At 39.6% G+C, this 23125-nt stretch overlaps 1 protein-coding gene across 1 annotated transcript in view; it reads left to right on the top strand.

Annotated features, from left to right (window-relative positions):
• Positions 1-23125, top strand: part of BACH2 (BACH transcriptional regulator 2) — a 367124-nt gene that overhangs the window by 268019 nt on the left and 75980 nt on the right. Inside the window, exon 4 of the mRNA XM_077487244.1 lies at positions 3140-3394. Within this exon, the coding sequence (XP_077343370.1) occupies positions 3140-3394 (255 nt within the window). The remainder of the gene's footprint in view (positions 1-3139; positions 3395-23125) is intronic.

The raw sequence follows: 23125 nt of genomic DNA on the forward strand, positions 1-23125 counted from the left end.
GAGAATAATTTGGAATGTGCATCAAAATTTTTTAGTAGTTATGCGATAATGTTGTTTTTAGTAGGCACATAATAATATATGTATCTAATTTGTTTCAGTTACAAAATGCTGGCTCTTTAGTATTCATGAATGAAAAAATATGGTAATACTGGAATAAATCTACAGTCTTTCCATCATTAGCTGCACCTCACTGTACTGAACTGATAAACTGCAATACATCTTTAATTCATTTCAGTAGACTTACTTTGCTTTCCAAATGTTGCCACCAGAGAATTACAGGAAAATTAAGGATAGAAGGAAGAAACTAGAAGTCAAATTATGCAACGTAAAGTTGTGACCAATTTACCGTATTTTTCGGACCATAAGATGCACTTTTTCCCCTAAAAAATATGGGGGAAAATTTCTCTGCATCTTATGGTGTGAATATATACGACAGGCACCACCCCTCCACCAATGCTGGCACCGCCCCCCACCACCATGCTAGACCGGAAGACAGACATCCCAGGCCCCCGCGAGCACCGGGTGATCTCCTTGCTGGGCCTGACACCTGCTGAGAAGACAGAGCAGCCCAAGCAATGGCACAGGTCAGGCTGTGTTAATGGCAATCATCGGACTACATTTCCATATCAGTGGTCAGGCTGCATTTCTATGGCAATGGTCAGGCTACATTTATGGCAGTGGTCAGGCTGCATTTATAGCAGTGGTCAGGCTGCATTCCTTTGGCACAGGTTAGGCTGCATTTCATGGGCACTGGTAAATATCTTAGTACACCATTTGGTTCAGAATATTTTTTTTCTTGTTTTCCTCCTCTAAAACCTAGGTAAGTCTTATGGTCAGGTGCGTCTTATGAAGCGAAAAATACGATACTTGTACTTGCACCTCCCAACTGTCCTTGATTTTGAGGGACTGTCCCTGATTTGGAGCAATGTCCCTCCGTCTCTCATTCCTCCTCATTCTTCCTCATTTGTCCCTCATTTTGGTCTGATCTATATAGATATATATAAAATGCACTTTTTATCTATCAAAAAGTGTTTCCCAGTGCTAAACCTTTCATTTGATTTCTAAATTGCTGCATTTGTGCAGTACCTTGCAAATGTATTCACCCACCTTGGCATTTATCATGTTTTGTTTCCTTCCGCAACCTGGAATTAACATGGATTTCCATCATTTAATTTACAGAACATGCCCACAACTTTGAAGATTTTTTTTTTAAATTATTCTGAAGCAAACAACAAATAGGACAAAATAACAGAAAAAGTCAATATGTATAACTATTCACTTTGTAGAGCCACCTTTTGCAGCTATCACAGTTCCAAGTCGCTTTGGATAAGTCTCTGAGTTTGCCACATCTTACCACTAGGATTTTTGCCCATTCCTCTTTGCAAAACTGTTCCAGCTCCTTCAAGTTGGATGGTTTTCACTTGTGAACAGCAATCTTTAAGTCTTACCACAGATTTTCTATTGGATTGTGGTCTGGGCGTTGACTAGACCATTCCAACACATTTACATGTTTCCCCTTAAACCTCTCAAGTGTTACTTTAGCAGTGTGTTTGGGGTCATTGTGCTGCTGGAAGGTGAACCTCCATCCTAGCCTCAAATCACACACAGAGTGGTACAGGTTTTGCTCAAGAATATCACTGTATTTATCACCATCCAACTCTCCCTCAACTCTGACCATTTAGATTTAAAAAACCTTGAGCTAAAAGCTGTAACAAAATACGTAAAAAGCCAAGGGGGTGAATACTTTTGCAAGTCACTGTAGATTCCAAAAGCCAATATAAAGGAATAGTAGTGGCAAAAAAACACTTGTGGGTTTAACCAATCTTATTTTTTGTACAATTCTCCTTTAAGGGGGTGTGGCAAGGGGTGTGTCCTATGCCTGCATACTTTTGGTGATAGGTGTCCCTCATTCCCTTCTCAAAAAGTTGGGAGGTATGTGTACTATATGTTTTAAATATAAGTTCCAGAAGTTTCAGTATTGGAAGTTTACAGTTCCATTGCCCCAGTCTGGACTCGCACATGGGTCGACTGAACCCATCCAGCTTAAATGTGCAGAGTAGAGCCTGTCATTGATGTGAATGTCTGTATATCTCTGTACTTCTGTATACGGCTTTGCTATTGTAAGCCCAGGTACAGCATACCGGTTTTTCATGTAACCAAGTGGTGGTCCATGTAGCCAGCTGTCTGTCATTGATTTCAACAGGCTGCCTGCATGCTCCTTCATGTAACACCTTTGCAGCTAAAGTTCACCTATGTGAATGAGGCTTTAAAGCATTTATTACAAATGTTTATCAAATTTGCAGGTGTGTGAATTTGAACCCCTGACAGCGGTAATTCTTCTCCTGCATAGAAGCTGTCGTGTTTGAAAATCAGCACAGCTGTACAGCGATTTGTGAATGAATAAACCACTATAACTGCAGCAAATGGACTGATGGACCTGTAGTTCTCACTCATTGGAAAATTAGTGCAATAGTCACCACACTCATAGCCCAAGACACTTCCTCCAGCCGTCCAATTGAAAGTCTCCTCCTCTGTACTGACCGGGAGCTGGAGGAAGAGCAATCTGTAATCAATTCAGAATGTTACCCCTTCTGTATATAAAATGGTAATGTCCTTTCTCTGTAAATATATCCAAAAAAAGGAAAAAGTTGTGGCGAGTATAGGTTGTAAAGGAAAATCAGATGGGCAATGTGTGGCTAGCTTGAATATAAAAAAAATAGTGAACAAACTTTTAAACCTAATTCATGTAAGAGTATGTAGTACTCCAAAATTAAATGGTAAATTCACACATTATCTTGGTGGAGTTCCAAGATTAATTTGAAATGCTGTCAAGAAAATTCACTGCTGAACACCACCATTGATGCTTGACATAGCTCCATGTCCTATATCTATACTTAAAGTGAAGTATGCTTGACAATAAAGTACACTGCATTTCAGATAGTACAACATGTACACTGCTATTGTTTGTACCACTAAAGAATTCTACAAAGGCAATGTACTATCTCACAGCTTTATTGTATCTGAAAAGTAAAGACCTTTTATTCACCAATTGTAAACATTATGTTTATTAATATAATTGGCATCATTGGCCAAATGTTTCAAGATGAATCTGATTTTTTTTTTTTGTTCTGTTTTCCAGGGTCTGAACGGAATGTCTGCAGATGACAAGACTGAAACCCCCATGTACGTGTATGAGTCAACTGTGCATTGTACAAACATTCTTCAGTGCCTCAATGACCAGTGGAAGCAGGACATTCTCTGTGATGTCACTCTAGTTGTAGGAGGAAAGGAATTTCGAGCCCATCGGGCTGTGCTGGCTGCATGCAGCGAGTACTTTCTGCAAGTTCTAGTTGGGCCAACTGAACATGGATTGGTAGTCAGCTTGCCAGAAGAGGTATGGTGTCTACTTTTTCAAAACTTTGTTTTTGGCTTTTGTTGGCTTTATATAAAGATATAAATAAAACGTCAACCCCTGCCCCACCACATACGCGCGCACACACACACACACACACACACACACACACACACACACGTTATACTTTCCTTATAGGCTGAGCCAGCCCCTGGCTAACTAAATTTTGGATTCTCTGACACCTCCTGTTGCATTAGCCATAGCATAAAGTAAACGAAAAATCCACAGGAAGAATGGAAGCCTTTCATAATGGCAACATCTACTGTGCTAACTCAGGTGCATGCTGTATGTCTCACCAAGAGATATAAGAGCATTCACAAGACTTATAAGAAGTAGTTAAAAATATAGGCATCTAGTCATCATTCTAAGCCGCCTGCTTAATCCAGACCCTCAAAGTACTATTCAGTCAAAAACCAAACAATATTACTTCCCATCACTTTAAGTTATTGATATTCATCTTTACGGGCACTAAACAAACTATTGCCAAGGCTTGAGAGATCTCTGATCTTAATTTATGTGAAGTGATAAATAGGGTTATAGGGACCATGATATATGAAAAAATGACTGTGAAACTGTTAGATGAAAGGCCACCATTCAAAAGATCTGGGCCCCTTAGATTAAACACTTACACCCACCTACCTTTTGACAACTGTGTCCTACAAATGCATACTATGAGGTATTTTGTACTACTTTGGCTGCCCTGAACAAGTAATGGGTACTCTTCCTTCTTTCCCTACTCCTGTGTCCTCTTTACCCCTACCCCTTCCCTCCCTCAACTTTCTTTTTCTACTCCTTTTCTCTGCCGCTTCTTAGTCTTTTCAATGACCACATAAACTCAGGTGCAATTCGAGATTAGCTTGGTTATGCATTCCCTCATTACTAAAGGCTCCTTCTAGTTTGCAAGCCTGTTACTGGGAATGTAGTACATGCTTGCTCATTTTTGTAGAGTAGAAGGTATAACTAAAGGCTATTATTGTGCCTAGCTTTGCACCATGTTATATATGCATTGTTAGAAACCAATTAAATTCTATTGAAAAGAAGAAATAATCAGAAACTTAAAGCGGGAGTCCGTCTTTTTTTTTTTTTTAAAGCCAGCAGCTACAAATACTGCAGCTGCTGACTTTTAAAATAATGACACTTACCCGCCCAGCGCGCCCGCGATGTCGGCACCCGAAGCCGATCTCTCGATCGTCTCTCGGGTGCTGCCGCCGCCATCTTGGGTATGGGAATTCAGAAAGTGGAGCCTTTCGGCTTCATTTCCCAGTTCCCTACTGCTCATGCGCGAGTCGCGCTGCGCAATAAGTATGGTCCCCGCTGTCTCTGGGATCCATGTGTTTCCCAGCAGGCAGCGGGGGACTTTCGGAAAGGGGCGTAGATTCTGCGGAAAGGGGCGTACCTTCTGCAGAATCTACGCCGGAAGTGGGTGCAGATACCTGTACTGTACAGGTACCTGCACCCCCCTCCCCCCTGAAAGGTGCCAATTGTTGCGCCGGAGGGGGGGAGGATTCCAATGAGCGGAAGGTCCACTTTAGGGTGGACCTCCGCTTTAAAGTATTCTAAGTAACTAAAGGCAAAACTTTTTTTATTATTAAATATTGGAGAGGGATTAAAACACCTGACAGTTTTTATTTCCTTATGTGACCTTATTAGGGAGATTCACCCTCTCTAATTTTCCTGTTTTTAGGAAGTGAATGTAAAAGAAAATACCAAATTTTGGGTTGACACCAGAACAGTAACAAAAGGAAAACCTTCCAATGGGGGTACTAGTTCTGGTGACATCTCAGGATTCCCTCACTTTGGAGGGATTTCCTCTCTCTTCCTATTTTGTCTATGAAACAGGAAGGGAATGGAAATACCCCTATGGGACACAGATGGCAAACAAAATCGGGCAGGATTTATAACCCTCCCTTATTCTATTGAAAATGTAAAATAAGTAGTTTTGCCATTAGTTACACTTTAAAAAAAAAATGTAAATAAAAATTTCAGTTTTCAGCAAACAGACCCTTTAAAGCTGACTGCAGCCTAATTTTGTTTTGGATAAAATGGGGACTAGTTAGAACATCTGACAGTTTTTCATTGCCATCTGGGTCCTTATTAGGAAGACTTCTCCTCACTTCTAGTCAGTACAGGAAGTGATGGGAAATATCTCCAACAGGCAAATATTTACAACAGAGATAAAAAAAATATTTTTTAGTAGAATAAGCAAGTGTTGGAATGTCTGGCAATGTTTTTTCCTGTACTGGCGGCAACCATACCCCATTTGTTTTACATGCATGACAGGGGATATTAAATGTCAGTAGATCTTTTCAATGAAGCCTTAGACAAAAATAAAAATCTGGCAGTAACATTAACTCCACCCCACTGTATTCAAAACAAAACTATGGCCACAGGTAGGCTTTAAAAATGAATTGCACCTTGAGCCTGGGTTCGAACTGCTGCGGTGTGATACACCACATGTAATTCACACAAGAATCACAGAGCATCCCTGTGCAAATTACATGCAGTGTCTCTGAGGTGTGATTTGAGCCATGGATGTGTATGGCTCAAATCGCACCAAACTGGTGCAGTAGCCTTTTTGCCTGCACCAGAATCGGATCACATAGGTGTTCGCACCCATGCAATCTGATTCTTAAAATCAGGCTGCATTTTGCAAACCGAGTGTCATTAACTTAGCATATCAGTTTGCATGGATGGGTTGTGATTTAGATGCAGTGCCAAATTCGCTGTGAATTCGTGCTGCCTCTTGTGTGAACCCAGGCTCAGTGTAGTTCCTTCACTGTCCCCACAGCCTGTACAAAAAAAACCTAATGGCAGTTCATACCTTATTTAAAGATGTATGTTCCTTCTCAGAATTTTCTGTGATCTTGTTTAGTATTAGGTGGCAAATGTGGGTGTTGCTTAAACAGAATTGGCTATTTGTTGACACACTACTAGGGCTCATGTACACATAGATTATGTTGACTGCCAGCCGCAGGAAAAATCAGCAAAGTCGTTGCAATTTTGCCTCCAGCAGTCAAAACATTCCTATCCTGAAAGCAATTCTTCTGCGTTCGGAAGGGAGGCTGAGAGAGGTTGAACCTCCCCTAACCACAGTAGCTTCTAAACCCTTGTAAAAGCCTATGTATACATGAACACACACGCTTTTATGGAGTTGAGTTTAGGAGGTTTGGCTTTTAACTCAAGTTTATAAGCTGTAGTGTACATGAGCTATTAGAAGGCTTAGATTTGTCCTGTGTGAGGGTGATATTTATAAAATTGTGGACTTTTTAAAATCTTATGTTGTTTTCTGATTTGATTGCTAGAAGCACAATCAAAAACGGCATATCCTAGGTTGGCCACTTACTACACCGATTTTATATAAATGTAATAAAGCATATGTGACATCCTTTTTTCACACAATGAGTCACCTTATTATATTGATACAATGTCCTTATTATCTTTATCAGCATTATAGCCCTTCGGCTTTTTTTGTTCTTAAGGTGTCATAGAAAGTTATAAATGGCTGTTAGACAAGGGTACTCTAGGTCATGCCAATGTTCTGGGCATTAAGCCATTATTCAATTAACATTACTTCATCATTGCTACTAATAGCTCTTGAGTGAATGGTTAAGTCATTTCAGTGGAACCTTACTCTAAAAAGTGCTAATGCTTGTGAAGACCGGTTTCTCACTTTGTTCAGTTATACATCATGCACATATGTCTACAAAAGGACAAGGAGTTATGTATTGGTTACATGGGAGTGATCTAATGAAAGTAGCTTGCACTAAATTTCTTTTGTACTTGTGAAGCAACGTTTTATTATTCTATATCTTGCCATACTTCATCTATAGATAAACAATACATTTAGGACAAAAAAAGTTAGTATTCAATTTTTGATTGTTGCCTTTCACCCCTCTGTACCGTAGTGTTAAAGACTTTCCTTTAGAATATCCTTTTGTCCCATTTTATTGGTATCATTTAGGGTTTTGCCTGCCATGACAACTGCAGGTGGAATATGGTGACTCAAATGAACATTAAAGGGAAACAATACATTTAAACCTATTGGGTACAATACCCGATTGCATTCCTCATCCTATATATACCCCCTATTACTGATCTAAGATCTGCCAGTGACCTCCTGAACCAAGCCCTATTTAATCCATACATGTGAGGTGGTGTGCTGAAAAATGTATGTAGCTCAATGAACATGACATGAACAAACCCTAAATATTAATGGTAAAAAAAAAAATAAACCGTAAAATTATAGCTAAGGGTTAATAAATTAGGGTTAACAAATAGTTAATAAGGGATCAGAAAGGAACAGAATTTTTCTCAATTTTCTTTTTCTTTTTTATTATTTCCAAATTGCTTGAACTGATATCTGATGCATACAATACAGATCATCTTTTTTCTACGCAGTGACTGAACCAGAGTAGTTACAATGAAGTAGTAACGCTACATTGTAACACTCATTGAACGGCAGACACAATTCTGCAAGTGTGAGTTTGTGCAGGAACAGAAAGTTCTGCTCCTGTAATAAAGACAGCTGGTAATTGCCAATAAAAGCAGCCAGAGACCTGGGGGGGGGGGGGGGGGGGTGGACGAGCAAGGGCGTATACTACATGCTCCCAATTTATTTAGATTACAATTTTTGGGTTGAGTGTAGTACACATCTGGTTAATATATGTAAAGAGAAGAAAAATTAGAGAAAGGGACCAGCAATATCTCTTAGACCCCTTTCACATGGGCGTTTTTCAGGCGTTTGTCAGGCGATTTAGCGTTAAAAAAAGCGCCTGTAAAGCGCTTGAAAGAAGCCTCATCTGCAATCCCAATGTGAAAGCCCAAGTGAAGTGAAAGCCCTTTCACAATGTCAGCACCTGAAAAATGCTCGTAAAGCGACGCTTAAACTAGCAGTGCTTTAACAGCGTTTTTCAAGCGCTATTGGGGTGCTTTTAACCCCTGCTAGTGGCCAAATAAAGGGTTAAAAGCGCCCACAAAGCACTGCTGGCAAAAGCTTTGCAGGCGCTTCCCATAGATTTCAATGGGAAGGTATTCACCGTTCCAAAAGCGCTGCAAAGAAGCTGCTTGCAGGACTTTTTTTGACGCCCTGCCAGCGCAGCTCCTCAGTGTGAAAGCACGCGGGCTTTCACATTGGGATTGCAGTTGTGGCTTCTTTCAGGTGCTTTACAGGCACTTTTTTTTTAAAGCTAAAGCGCCTAAAAAAACGCTCCAGTGTGAAAGGGGTCTTATACAAGTTAACACATGGGCTTTGGATGCTCTGGATTTGAAAGATTACCTCCACTTTTGTGTGGGTACTCTGGATGATTGAGGTACATTGCAAGGATTTTAGCAACATTTGTTGCAATTTCCTACCTGTTTCTACTCTAAAGAAATACTGTAGCTTTTTGTTTGAACATGTCCTTTGGATACTGGTTGTAAGGGTGTAGTTCATAATAATCACCTGGTATCAGTGTTGTGATGAAAAAAATTGCAATATCTTCATCGGTTTAGAATTAATTGGTCTTTACGTTTTTTTGGGTATTTTTTTTAATGTGGCCAGTACAAACAGTCAGCTTCAAGCAGTCAGCAGAGCCATGGTTTTACCGTTGCCTGACTGCACAACTGAACAACAGTTGTTTTCTATGTCCCCTTGCAGTGACTGGTATTTATCTACTGCACAAAAATGTCAGTCACTGTACTATGACCCCTTTCACACTGAAGGCGCTTTACAGGTGTTAAACTGCTTCTCATGTCCCCCAAGTGTTAAAGCCTGAGTGCTTTCACACAGTGTTGGTGGGCTTCCTGCAAGCAGCATCCTTAGGGCGGTGTAGGAGCGGTCCTGCCATTGATATAAAGGGGTGGCGCTGCCGATGCGCCTGCAAAGCGCTTCGGTAGAGGTGCTTTTCAACCCCTTCTTGACCCCATCTTTGGGGTTAGAAGTGCCCGCCCCCACACTTACAGAGCCGCTAAAACAAGCAGTGCTTTACCGCTAACATTGCCCGCACCTCTGTGTGAAAGGGCGCTATGTGTGAAGAAGCCCAGAGAGTTCTGTGACAAGCCTCTGTTTTATTTCCCCAGCTATAGCAGCAATTTGAGGCCATTAAAAAAAAAATCTGTCCTGGATCAGAACCAAACCCTCTCTTAATCCCCTTCGCAATATCATGTTACCCTTCCTGAGCCTGTAGTCACTGCGGATTTGTATCAGCACAGAAGCAACAACTGATATTGGTACAAATTGCCTATACTCGTTCATTCACACTGCTAATGTGTTACTTCACTGTCACAGAAAAAAATGTAAAGGTGAATGAACGCCAGACCCCTCCCTCACCCCCTACCCCAATCCCTGCTGTACTTACCTTCAACGATCCCAAGCTGTCAGGGCTCCTTCAGCTGCTGTTCTCCTACATCTTCCTCAGATTTTCCAGGACAGACCAGATATATTTTGATTGGTCAGCGCTGTCACAAGTGGTCCGGTACTGAGCTGTCCAAATCTATCATTCCTTAATGATCTCTTAATATGAACTCAGACTTTTTTTGAACAGGCATTTAAACAGAGAATTGGGGGAAGAGATTTTTGTATAAAATAGATGTGTAGTTTTTGGTACCTCAAAGGTACCAAAAATAAGGTGGCATTGCTTATAGGTTTGGTATATTGGGGATGTGGTACAATTTTGCTTAACCCGCCACCATTTTATTGGGATTTCATAGACTGAGAATTGGAGGGAGGAGATTTAATTGATAAAGAACATTCTGTTCCCAGCAGGTAAAAACAAATGCAAAGGTTTGTGTTTCTAATGACTTGGCTGATGAAGTAGGCAATGCAGTTAAAGATTCTGGTACTAAAAATTCAACAGTAGACATCTAAATCTCAACCCGTTCATGCAAACCGATTGCCCAGTGTATGTTAAGTTGACACCCCGCAATCAGTTTACAAAACGCAACATGATTTGCAGAATCAGATTGCATGGGTGTGAACGTTCCAGTGAGCGAGGAGGAGGCAGAGCAGAGAGCTGTGACTAACAGGCAGCAGCTCTCTGCTGGGAGAGCTGCCGGAACTGAGCAGTCGGCAGTGTTCAATCGCTCAGATCTCAGTGCAGAGGCGCTGGGAAAGAAAAAAAACTTCTCTTTTAAGCAGCTCATAGATTAGACTTTTTTTTCTTTCAATCAGCAGCTTGAGTGAAAAAAAATAACCCATCCTCCCCACTGAACCTTTGTGTTCTGATAGCAGGGATACTTTCCTGTCATCAAAATACACTGATCGGCACTGCTGGCTATAGCCTGCAATGCTGATCGAGTGGAACAATACCAACACACTGGCTGTACAGAAGTGGAATTGGTAGAGTGACTTCTGTACAACCAGCCTGCATATACATGGATCAAAATTCAACCGGTCCCTGCTGAACCAGACAAATTTCAATTTCAATTATGGCCAACTTTATCAATGGCGTAGTATACAGGCCCCCAAGACAGTCCAGGACAGTGCAAATTATGATAATCCCTTGATTAACAAGATAACTCCAAGGACAATGAAGGGAGAGGTTTTAATTATAGGTATCTTCAATTGACTGGTCATTAACTGGAGTTTTCAAATTGTGCTTACAAAGAGGAACATGGATATATTAGAAGCATTGAAAGGGGTTTCTCTAAAACAATTAGTGAAAAGCCAAGATCATATCCTAGACCTGGCACTGACAAATGGGGATTGATTGTCTTATGTTAAGCTGGGAGAAAATTTGAGCTCTAGTGATCGCCAATGTCTTTTTCGTTTGATACTAGAATAAAAACTGAAAATCTTATACAAAAAGGAAAATGTTAAATTTCATAAAAATTTTTTGCAAAAGTCAGTAAATTAAAAACTTAAATGGTTAAAGTAAAATAGCAGGAGTCAGTAATCTGTGTATACTATTAAAGTCTACCATCCTGAATGCAAATATGTAAGAGTGAATGGAACAGAAAACTGTTAAGGTTCACTACAGTGATATGTAGGATAGTGAAGGATATATCATATAGAAGATCCAAAGAAAAATAAAGTGTAGTTGATAATGTATTAAGCAGACAAAAGGAGGCCAAAGATATTATCATTTCTGATTTAGGTATATCAGCAACAGGAAAACAAAATTCTATTGTGTTACAAAATTGAAAGTTGGGTACAATACCTGTGTTAAAGTTTATTTGAATTTTCACCTTGTAAAATAACCCAGTCAGTTTAAAATAGAAATGAAACGCAAAACATTTGTGTATAGATTTTAAAAAACATGATAAATATTTTTTTTTATAAGTGATCACATACTCTGATGCATATGATTCTCAGAGAGCTAGTGGAGGTGAAACAGCAGCACACTGGCCTTTCCAGTGGATGGCTGTGCGGGAGGTGGCTGTCACGACAAGTCTGATCCGTTAGAGAAGGGTAGGCTGAGTTTCAGCACAGCTAGAAAGCTGATAATGCTGTGCTTGCATGCATAGCATGGTCAGTTTTGGATATGAAAGAAGACGGACTAACAGAACCACAAGGTATTTCACACCAGGTATTGTTGATTGACCATTGTACCAGCATGGTTTTGACCTGAAAAGAAGACATCCATTTAGTTCAGCTGGGGCAAATTCTTTGTTTTCCACTGCATGCTCTGGCATTTTTATTTCTAGATCATACTGGGAACACTGTTTTATCACTGGTAATAACCCTATTATTCAAGACTTCTCCAGAGCCTCTCCCATCCTCTGGAACTCCCTGCCCCAGTATATCCGATCAGCCCCTACGCTGTTCACCTTTAGGAGATCCCTGAAAACTCATTTATTCAGGGAAGCCTATCTCACACCCACTTAACTGTCCCCGAGCCACCCCCATCAAATCATTCTCTGCAGCTATTACCTTTTCTACCACCCCCTCCCTTTAGAATGTAAGCTGTATGAGCAGGGCCCTCCCATACTTTTTGTATTGAACTGTACTGTAATTGTGTTGTCCCCCCTATACATTGTAAAGCGCTGCGTAAACTGCTGTCGCTTTATAAATTGTGTATTATAATAATAATATTATTAAACACCTCTGCATTTTTCAAAAGATCAGATGAAATTTGAAGACAATGTTCTTGATGATCTTTTGTCAAGATTTGTGATACCATCTTTGCAGAAATCTTTCTCATTCCCAAATCCACGGTTAGAATCTGCAACACTGTTTCCCTGTTCATGTTCAATTCTTCTGCGATCATTCACACACTCTCATCTTCTATCTGAGCATACAAGGATATGCGTTCTGTCCACATCCGTCCTTTGCATTTTTGGCTGCCCACTTCTTGCGCTATTGTGTACATTTTCCTGCCCCTCCTTAAACCACCCATGTCATTCAAAATAAATGTATTTCTTCAGGGAATATTTACCATAAGCCTGTTATAAAGGAGCTAAAGTTTTACGTGCACATTTGCAAATTTTCACGTAAAATTTGATGTTCTTTCGCTACTCCAGATTCCTGTCACTCATGTACTGAGAATAGCACAACACACACATGGGTTATTTCTTCTACTTCTCCATAAATAGATTGAGTCAGCTCGTCTGTGACCCAGATGAGTGCATGTTAGAACATAGAACACTCTTGAGTGTGAATGGCTGTGTGATTCACAACCATATTGCCACACCGTGAGCATTCACACCTTGTATATAGCAAGTGGGTCAAGAATTTATTTAACCATGTTTGGTTAGGTCTCATGCAAAGATGTGCAAGCCATATGCTATCTCCACACCATGGTGTTTCTCTGTCTTATGCCGCGTACACACGACCAGACTTTTCAACATCAAAAGTCTGACGGAATGATTCCGGCAGACTATTCGAACGTGTGTGGGCTGCAGCGGACTTTTGATTTGCAAAAGTCTGACAGACTTTAGAAATGGAACATGTTTCAAATTTTTCCGACAGAACTCTGCCGGACCCAGAAATCCGCTGGTGTGTGTGCTAGTTTGACGGACTAAAACCGACGCTAGGGCAGCTATTGGCTACTGGCTATGAACTTGCTTATTCTAGTCCAGTCAAACGTCATCACGTTCGAATCCGTCGGCCTTTGGTGTGATTGTGTGTGGCCAAGTCTGCTCATTCGGAAAGTCCGTCAGAACTCTGTCAGAACTCTGTCAGAACTCTGTCAGAACTCTGTCAGAACTCTGTCAGAACTCTGTCAGAACTCTGTCAGAACTCCGTCAGAACTCCGTCGAAAGTCTGCCGGACTTAAGTCTGGTCGTGTGTATGCGGCATTAGGTTCTAAAGTTTGGGATGTATGGGTAAAATCCCAAATTTGCCACCAAAACAGCAATAGACAGAAAATCTTCCAATATACACACTGATTCCAGTGACAACTGTCTTATAGGCGATTTCCCTCAACTTGGAAAAATAGCTTCTCACTTACTCTTAAATCTATAGGCCAGGAGAGGAGGGGATATTTTTCTACGACGCAGATTGCAAAAAAAAACTTAGTGGTTTCAAAACCAACGCTACCCAAACTGGAAAAAAACTAAATAGTGTTATCCTATGTGCCCATGCACACTAATTTAGATTATTAGCATTTTGAGCTACAGCATCTAGGAGCAGAAAAAAAAATTGTAGAGTTTCTTGGAGCGTTTTTCCTGCAGAAACACGGCTAAATGATCCTAGACACTATTAATAGCGTTTTTTGAGCTTTTTTAATATTTTTTTTTTGCTAATGCTCCTAAACACTGCTAAAACACTACTAAAAAAGCTCTTACCATTATTATTTTTTTCAGCTTTTTTTTTTTTTTTTTAGCACAATAGTGTGCATGGAGCCTTACTCCACTATTTTATTTCAAGCAGTACTCTTGGACCCGATGGAGGTAGATTTCCTTAAATCTTGTCCTAAAAAAATAAAGTTAGTTGAAATTGAGTATTACAGTGGGGATCGAAAGTTTGGGCACCCCAGGTAAAAATGTGTATTAATGTGCATAACGAAGCCAAGGAAAGATGGAAAAATCTCCAAATTGCATCAAATTACAGATAAGACATTCTTATAATATGTCAAAAAAAGTTAGATTTTATTTCCATCATTTACACTTTCAAAATTACAGAAAACAAAAAAATGGCGTCTGCAAAAGTTTGGGCACCCTACAGAATTTATAGCATGTACTGCCCCCTTTGCAAAGCGTTTTCAGATGTCAATATCCTTTGTTCGGAATGTAATTAAGAAATGGCAGTCATCAGGAACAGTGGAAGTTAAAGCAAGATCTGAAAGACCAAGAAAAATATCAGACAGAACAGCTCGCAGTATTGTGAGAAAAGCAATTCAAAACCCACGTTTGACTGCAAGATCCCTCCAGAAAGATCTGGCAGACACTGGAGTTGTGGTACACTATTCCACTATAAAGAGATACTTGTACAAATATGGTCTTCATGGAAGAGTCATCAGAAGAAAACCTCTTCTACATCCTCACCACAAAAATCTGCGTTTGAACTTTGCCTGACAAGCCTGAGGCATTTTGGAAACAAGTTCTGTGGACCGATGAGGTTAAAATAGAACTTTTTGGCTGGAATGAGCAAAGGTACGTTTGGAGAAGAAAGGGCACAGAATTTAATGAAAAGAACCTCTGTCCAACTGTTAAGCATGGGGGTGGATCAGTCGTGCTTTGGGGTTGTATTGCAGCCAGTGGCACAGGGAACATTTCACGAGTAGAAGGAAAAATGGATTCAATAAAATTTCAGCAAATTTTGGATGGTAACTTGATGCCATCTGTGAAAAAGCTTAAGTTAAAGAGAGGATAGCTTCTACAAATGGATAATGATCCTAAACACACCTCAAAATCTACGGGGATTACATCAAGAGGCGTAAACTAAAGGTTTTGCCATGGCCTTCACAATCTCCTGACCTCAACATTATTGAAAATCTATGGATAGACCTTAAAAGAGCAGTGCGTGACAGATAGCCCATAAATCTCAAAGAACTGGAACACTTTTGTAAGGAAGAATGGGCAAAGATACCTCAAACAAGAATTGAAAGACTCTAGGCTGGCTACAAAAAGGTTTACAAGTTGTGATACTTGCCAAAGGGGGCAGTACAAGATATTAACTCTGCAGGGTGCCCAAACTTTTGCAGACGCCATTTTTTGGTTTTCTGTAATTTTGAAAGTGTAAATGATGGAAATAAAATCTAACTTTTTTTGACATATTATAATAATGTCTAGTCTGTAATTTGATGCAATTTGGAGATTTTTCCATCTTTCCTTGGCTTCGTTATGCACATTAATACACATTTTTACCTGGGGTGCTCAAACTTTCGATCCCCACTGTACATACAGTACCCAACTATTTTGTAATCTCAGAGCCAAAAATAGAATCCTCTTAATTGGAGCTGTCTTATAGCACACCAAACTCACTCCCCACACTGGAGCCCAAACTTCATAATTGGATCTGGTCCCCTTTCTTTTAGCTGTAAATCCGCTAAAACCTGTTACCACACATCAGGTGCTTTTGTATTCTGCGCACAGATATCTATTACGGAGTCCCTAACTCTGCCACACTGCAGCACTAAGGAGTTTTATTCTCCCTAGTCACATCATGTAAGAGGGGCTTTTAACTCCGGTGGAACAATCTCACCTCCAAAGGAATATAAGAAGGCAGGGCATGATTCAGCTCAACCAAATCTGCCCAATATTAAAATATTTTTGCTGGGTTGATCCACAAATTAAAACCAAAAACCATAATAACCACATTTGCCATGAAATAACGTGCAGAAATATTTCAATTTTTTTTCCTAGTTGGCTACTTTCTTTTAATTGTCAGTTTTCACAGTATATTCGGATGGAAATAAAACCAAATTTCTCTGCCCTTTTTTTCCCATAAAAGGCTTATTGAGGTTAGAAAAGGAAGACAAGTTTCCAATTTATTTAAAAAGTAACCACACGCAGCCAAAACACTTTTTCGGATCACTGAACAGTTTTTGTGCAGGACATAAGGGACAATTTATTTTCTTCAGGATCTTGAGTTTTTAACATCTGTTTTACTTAACAGTACCATGCAACCTGAATGTTTCCTTTAACATATTAAAATATATTCTATTAACTCTCCAGGCAGTCATAGAGAGTTTTTTTTTCCAGAATGTTCATTATTTTGTTTTCTAAAAATGATGTAAAGAACAAAAATGAATATCTTCAAATAAAGGATTTCCATCCATGGTGTTCTTTTCATGTCATTTTAAACGAGGATACAACAAAGTATGGTAAAACATTCCATTCCTAAATTATGATTAAAGAACCACTGAGCTGTAACTTTCCAATAATTGCTCCTGTGTTAATGACTTAGAGGCAGTCGCACGCAGCGAAAATACCTCCGACAAACATTAAACATGCAAGGAGAGGTGACCACTCTATATCAGAATTATATACAAAACCTACTAATCTAAATATGAGAACACCAGAGTGTGACATGTGACAATTCTTTAATTAAATTATTCTTATTCATTTGCATTCTGCTGATCATAAATTATAAGTGAATGCAACTTGCATTCTGCTCTATGATTTATTTTCCACTGTAACAGTTTATTTGAGACAAAGGATCATTCATATTTAACAAAGCAGAAGCTTCTTTTAAACCACAGAATTGTTTTCTGGAGGATTTTACATTTCTGATCTGCAAAAAAAACAAAGTAAAGCTATGGACTTAACAGGGTGTAGATTTGTTCAACAATGATGATGGCAAACCTTAAAGCATATCTCCCAAATATTCTGGTGTCTGCAGGACTGTCCCAGGATTCCAAGAAAATCCTACCATCCGAAAGATTAGGTCTGTGTCACAGTTACATTTGTGACCACTGCAGATCCCGTACAGTGACTGTGCGCCTTGACCACACTATGAAAGCTGCTTTGTTGAAGGTGGTGGCTGGTACCTGTCACAGATGAGCACGCACTTTCTCAAAAGCCACCAATCAGTACTTTGCACTAGCACACCACAGCCAATAATCTTGTGGAGCTGCAGAAGGCTTGTGCCAGGCAGGACAAGAGGGAGTTGCAACTGCTCTGGCCACTTGAGTGAGTTCTCTGGTGACCTGTGGTCTGGCCGGCAGCTCAGTGCTCTGTCCCTAAGTGTGAACAGAGAGCAGCTGACCCTGATCCTTCTGGGAGCCCCAGGGAACACCTGAGCGGAGGCAGAACTCTGCAATGCTTGAATGTACCAGCTTCAGCTTTAACACTTTCAAGGTGTATGGAGTGAGGGGGAGGGGGCAGTGTGTGCAGGGAGCTGTAAAATGTTTGCAGTAAGGGGAACAGTAAATATATTTTATGGTTGTTTATGACAATATAAAGATCTAACATTGTCCACCGTTGCTATTTGATATGAAATAATCAGAAAACTATTGTCAATGACCCCTTCCTGTCGGCCATATGCATGTGTGTTGCAGAATGCAGGTGGGTTTTATTCTGTGTTGCAGCTACATATATGCAGTACATCACAGTTTTGCACTCAATTTCATTCCTTCAGCACTGTGTCTGTTCCATCACTGACAACTTTTGGTCACAGAGTAACAATTGTAGGACAGGACAGTCTCTACAATCACATGATCACTGTAACAGCCACTCACAGTAATTACATGATCATGGAGCCCATAAAACACCTCCCCTTTGTTGCAGCCTTAAGATTTTTTTTTATAATGGCCATCAAATAATTATAAAAGTTATATTTTATATGTTCATATTACTGCATTTTAAATATGGGCATGGTCTCTTATTCTTAGGGCTCATGTCAACATATGTTCTAGTCAAACACCGCACTTTTCATTTGAATGCATGCAGCAGTTGACATGAAATGTCTGCATTTGATTGCTTTGCCTGAAGTTCAATTGCATCTTAAGGCCTGATTCACACCTTTTCAGGTTGCAGTTTGCATATTCCAGATGCATTTTGCATTTTTCAATATACATTTTTGATCCATTGAAGTCTATGGAACCAAAACTAGAGATAAAATCCCTGGCCCTTTTCATAAAATGCACAGACGTGAACTACATCCATAGGAAACCATGTTATATCAACTAAAGTGTGTTTCTGCAAAACTAAAAACGCACTAAAAATGCATCAGTGTGAACCAGGCCTAATAGGACATGCTGCGTTGGAAAGAAACGGCACAACGTAAAGCAACTCATGCACAGCCTCGAAACAATCATGTGTACTGCACAATTAAAGTCCAATGGATGTTACTGACCTGCATCACAGTAAAACAATGGTTATTGAGCGTTTACAAAAGTTAGGAAGCTATCTAGGTCCACCTAAGCTTTGACAATAAGTATTTTAGAAAATATACAGAGGAAGTATCAACTAATATATTTTTGGAGCTAAAAAAAAAACTCCATTGAAAGCTATTTTGGGTATGTGATCCTTTATACCAAGAAGTGTGCCACCTAAAAATAGCTTTTACTCTGTAAGAAACATACATTGAACATAGAATCCCTCTGTATTTGATTTGAAAATAATAATTTTCAAGGAATATTATACTTAACTGAATTTAAGGACAAGTTCCCCTTGGGGTTTTTCAGGCAGCGACAAGAAGCAGAAATAAATTTGTAAAAATATATTTATTTTATTAGTTCAAAGGCTTAATCGCCGTCATAAATTTAAAATACGGACTCTGGTATATGTTATTACAGCATATCGATGGGTAAAAGATATATGCAACATTTGGTACAGAGATAGTTACAGGAACAATTTACAAATACATAAATATTTCAAAAGCTACAAATAGTACCCATGCTACCCCAATGCATTTCGACCTTCAGGGTCTTCTTCGGGGGGGGGGGGGACAAAACCCAAGCAGAAGGGGTGATTATATCGTATATTCTGCAAATAGTCAAAAGAAAAAAGACTTTCAATAGAAAAGTTTTAGCCTACAAATTAGCTAATTATTATACCTTATTTCAGTAATATTTACCAGTTCCACCAAACCATTACTGTTCAACCAGAGACTGAAAAAGAAAAAAGAAATTAGTGCCTTCTCTCAAAGGGTCATCCTGGTACCGCTGCCCTGCTGTTCTAACCCACTTCATCCACCCACCAAACTGGGGGAAAGAAGGGGGGGGGAGAGGAAAATGACTTCACGGGGGCATCGATCGCTGACTTGCAAGAATTGACATTATCTGGAGTTTATCCAGGGGAACCAGAGGAACAGAAGAGGAGGTTCTTGGCACACCCTAGGTGGCCACACCTAAAAATAATGAAATATAAAATAAGTGTTCCACATAAAGAAATTCTAAGTGAATATATAAATGTTGTGTTACAATATTATACTATTATATAAGTGCATATATAAATATAAATAAGAAATAGAAAGTGGAAGAAAAGTAATGCTTAGTTGCTCAAATAATATATGTGTATATATATATATACAAAAGCAATTTAATAAAAAACTGTGGAGTCACCAGTATGAAGTTTATCGTTATTGTGAAGTGGTGTTACTATTATTCGTAAATGATTAACAAGTGGTGCGAACAAACCAAAGTGTACAGGTTGTGGATGAAAGAAAAAAGTTAGTATTAGTGATAGAAAGTGCAGTGAAAACTAAAAAGATATTGGTAGCATTAATGATTGATAATATAATACCTGTAGATGATTAAGTTAGCCCCATTATGGCAAGTAAAAAAAGAGAGAGAGCCCCCAGTACCGCAGCAGCCCTACAACTAAATATAAAGTAATATAGTTATTCAATTTCACATTATATTAACGGAGAAAAACAAAGGAAGAGGAAATATCTCTCTTCAACATCCTCCATACCTGTTTCAATGATCTGTATCGTATGGTGTTCCAGGAATCAAATGAATGAGTCCTGACTGCTACACCCTATTTATATCACTTGCTTAATTGTTCGATTGAGTATAGGTGTGGTTCTCCTCCTTCCTAAAAGGTGTGCCTATTCTCCGCCCCTCCACTGCTCTCCTCAGCGCCAGAGCCATAATTTCTGGCTCCTGTCAGTTCCTCGGCGTTCCGGAAGGCAAACAATGCCCCGGAAACACCATTGTCTCTGACGCAACCCGCGTGACGTCGCGATGATGCGCGTGTGCATGCGCAATGCAATACTCCCCATGAAAACCCGGGGAGAACTTGCGCAAGCGCACAGCACAACCCGCGACGTGCATTCCGCGATCGCCGCCGGCACGGGGCTTACTCCCCCCAGCCAAACCTAGCCGAAGGAATCGGGGGATAGGAAGCAACAATGAAGTGCTCCCTCCTCCCCTCCCCGTGTCGGGAAGTCAGCGAAGTTCTTCTCTCTCCCGTCTCCCCTTTTTTCCAGGATCATAATTGAATTTTTACCATAAAAATACCATGGAAGAAGCAGTGAAACAACAGTGGTGGTATCCATTACTCTGACAATATTTCGTATTACTAGCAACATATGTATTATATTTATTGGTGCATTGTCACTTTATGTGATTCCTCCTGGGCATCAAGAATCTGCTGAAATTATTGAGGTCTGACTATATCGGGGGTTTCGCTGACTTCCCGGCACGGGGAGGGGAGGAGGGAGCACTTCATTGTTGCTTCCTATCCCTTCTTTTTAGAATATTTAGGGGTGTGCAGCCAGCTCGTTATTTTATTTCCATGCACTTTCTCTTTTTTCTTACATTTATTATACTTAACTATGCTTTTAAATACTATGAGTGATTGTATATTATTTACATTTTAAATTAAGTTTTTGTATCTAAAAGTGCTTTTATAGTTTACTGAATTTCACTTTATTGCAGCTCCCATCAATATAAAAATGTGTTATAGTATTTCATCTGTATTATATAAAATAGTCAAACAAGATGAAACATTTTTCCTAACCTGACAAAAATATAAATAAATGAAAGCAGCTTTTAAATACAGGTATTAGCAGCCAATCTTCATATTCTTGTAGTTAAGGCTGCTGCTGGGATCACCTGCATCTGACACTTCCTGGTGTATTGGATGCCTGCACCTCCCAGCTGCATGCTCTTTCCCAAACACAATTTGTGCCTTTAGAATATGAAAGTTAAATGACTGTTTTAAAGCGAAGTTCCTCCTAAAAAAAAAAAACATAGCCTAGTTCCCTGCTGCGCATGAGCAATTCCATGCTGCACGTTCTGAGTGGTCCCTGCTGTCTTCTGGGACCTGCGTGTCTCCCAGAAGATAGCAGGGGGAATGTAGGAGGGGCCAGACATGGGCGTAGATCGCCGTGGATACTGCGGTGATCCTTTGACGGAAGGGGGAGCAAATACCTGTATTAGACAGGTATCTGCTCCCCCCTGAAATGTACCAAATGTGACACCGGGGGGGGGGGGGATCCGGACAGCAGAAGTTACATTTTTGGGTGGAACTCCGCTTGTAAACTCAAAAATCAAATATGTTCTGTCGGTCTCTTTATGTATATCAACAGTGCTTTTTATAATAATAGGTTATTGCGTCAATTTATTCTTCTTGATTATCTGTTTGATCCTGCCACCTCTCCAGGTTGAAAACTGTTTGCATCCTCCGTATTTCCGTACTCAGATACAAGAAAGCTATGTAAGTGCACAACCTGCCTGTATCTTCCCTGGCCAGTGTGTGGCCCATCACACCGCTGTTGGTTGACAGCGGGTTCTGGAGCCAGCCTTGCTGTGAATGGTTGCAAGTCCTCTAGGGCGATGTTTATCAACTCCAGTCCTCAAGTACCCCCAACAGGTCATGTTTGAAGGGTTTGTGTGGGGTGGGGAAGGGTTTTTTCAGAAGTTGTGGTTGAGTTCCTGCACCTATTTTCTGAGAAAAAAAGCCCTGCATACATGCCTCCCAATTTGGAAACGCCCACCCACAGGTCCGTGATCTGCTAAGCAAGGAAAAGTGATCACGTGAACTGCACAATAAAGCACTGATTAAGATAAAATAAAAAGCATTTTTTTTCACAATTACAAATATGTATGCCAACATTTAACTATTTATTTCTGAATATGTCATAACGTGCCTTTACAACCACTTTAAGCCTTAAAATGACTTGGCTTGGCAGGGTGAGATAGTTCAGAACATCTGCTTTAATCAAGAGCTGCATAAAGAAATTCCCAAAGTTTAGATGCAGGTAGTGAGAAGCCACTTTTTAAAGAGGTAACCTGAAGCTGAATATTTCTTCATGCATACTAAATTATTTATACTTCCCATGACTATAGTGAATGGATGCAAGGCTCACTGTATAGTAGAAAATAACAGGAAAACTGTTTTATCAGTAATGGTGCACGACATATTGAAATTAATATTAACACTGTGTAATGCTTTCAGCTTGAACTTGTTTAAGACTTATGTTCCAACCAAGGACTGATTTTTCAAGAAAACACATAAAATAGGAATGGGATTTGTTTTGTGTTTTTTTTTTTTTTTTTTTCTCCAATGTAAGTGCAGTTCTAATCTCTGCTTTGGCCCTAAGAACATTGTGGGAAAATAGGCAAAAAATATCTAAAATGGCCATATCCCCTTTTCATGCTACTGTGGTATGCCATTGGTCAGTATTGCAGTTGTTCCTAATTTATACAAATTCCAAATGTGTTTAATGTCATTGGAAGGTGGTAGTCATATAAGTGATGTTAAAGCCAAATACAGCGAAGAGTAATTACAGGCAGATCAACTCATTCCTGACATTGTATAAATATAATTTTTTGAGCAAGAATATTTGATATATTGATCAGTGATTAGGTAAAGTTTAATTACTGAATATTACCACTTTTAATTCACAAGCAAATGTAAATAAAATTAGATATACTGTATGTTTATTACTATTTTAAATTT

This window comes from Lithobates pipiens, unplaced genomic scaffold (assembly GCF_037356315.1).
Source record: "Lithobates pipiens isolate NorthernLeopardFrog02 unplaced genomic scaffold, aLitPip1_a1.2 Scaffold_18, whole genome shotgun sequence".
In the NCBI taxonomy this organism is placed as follows: Eukaryota; Metazoa; Chordata; class Amphibia; order Anura; family Ranidae; genus Lithobates; species Lithobates pipiens.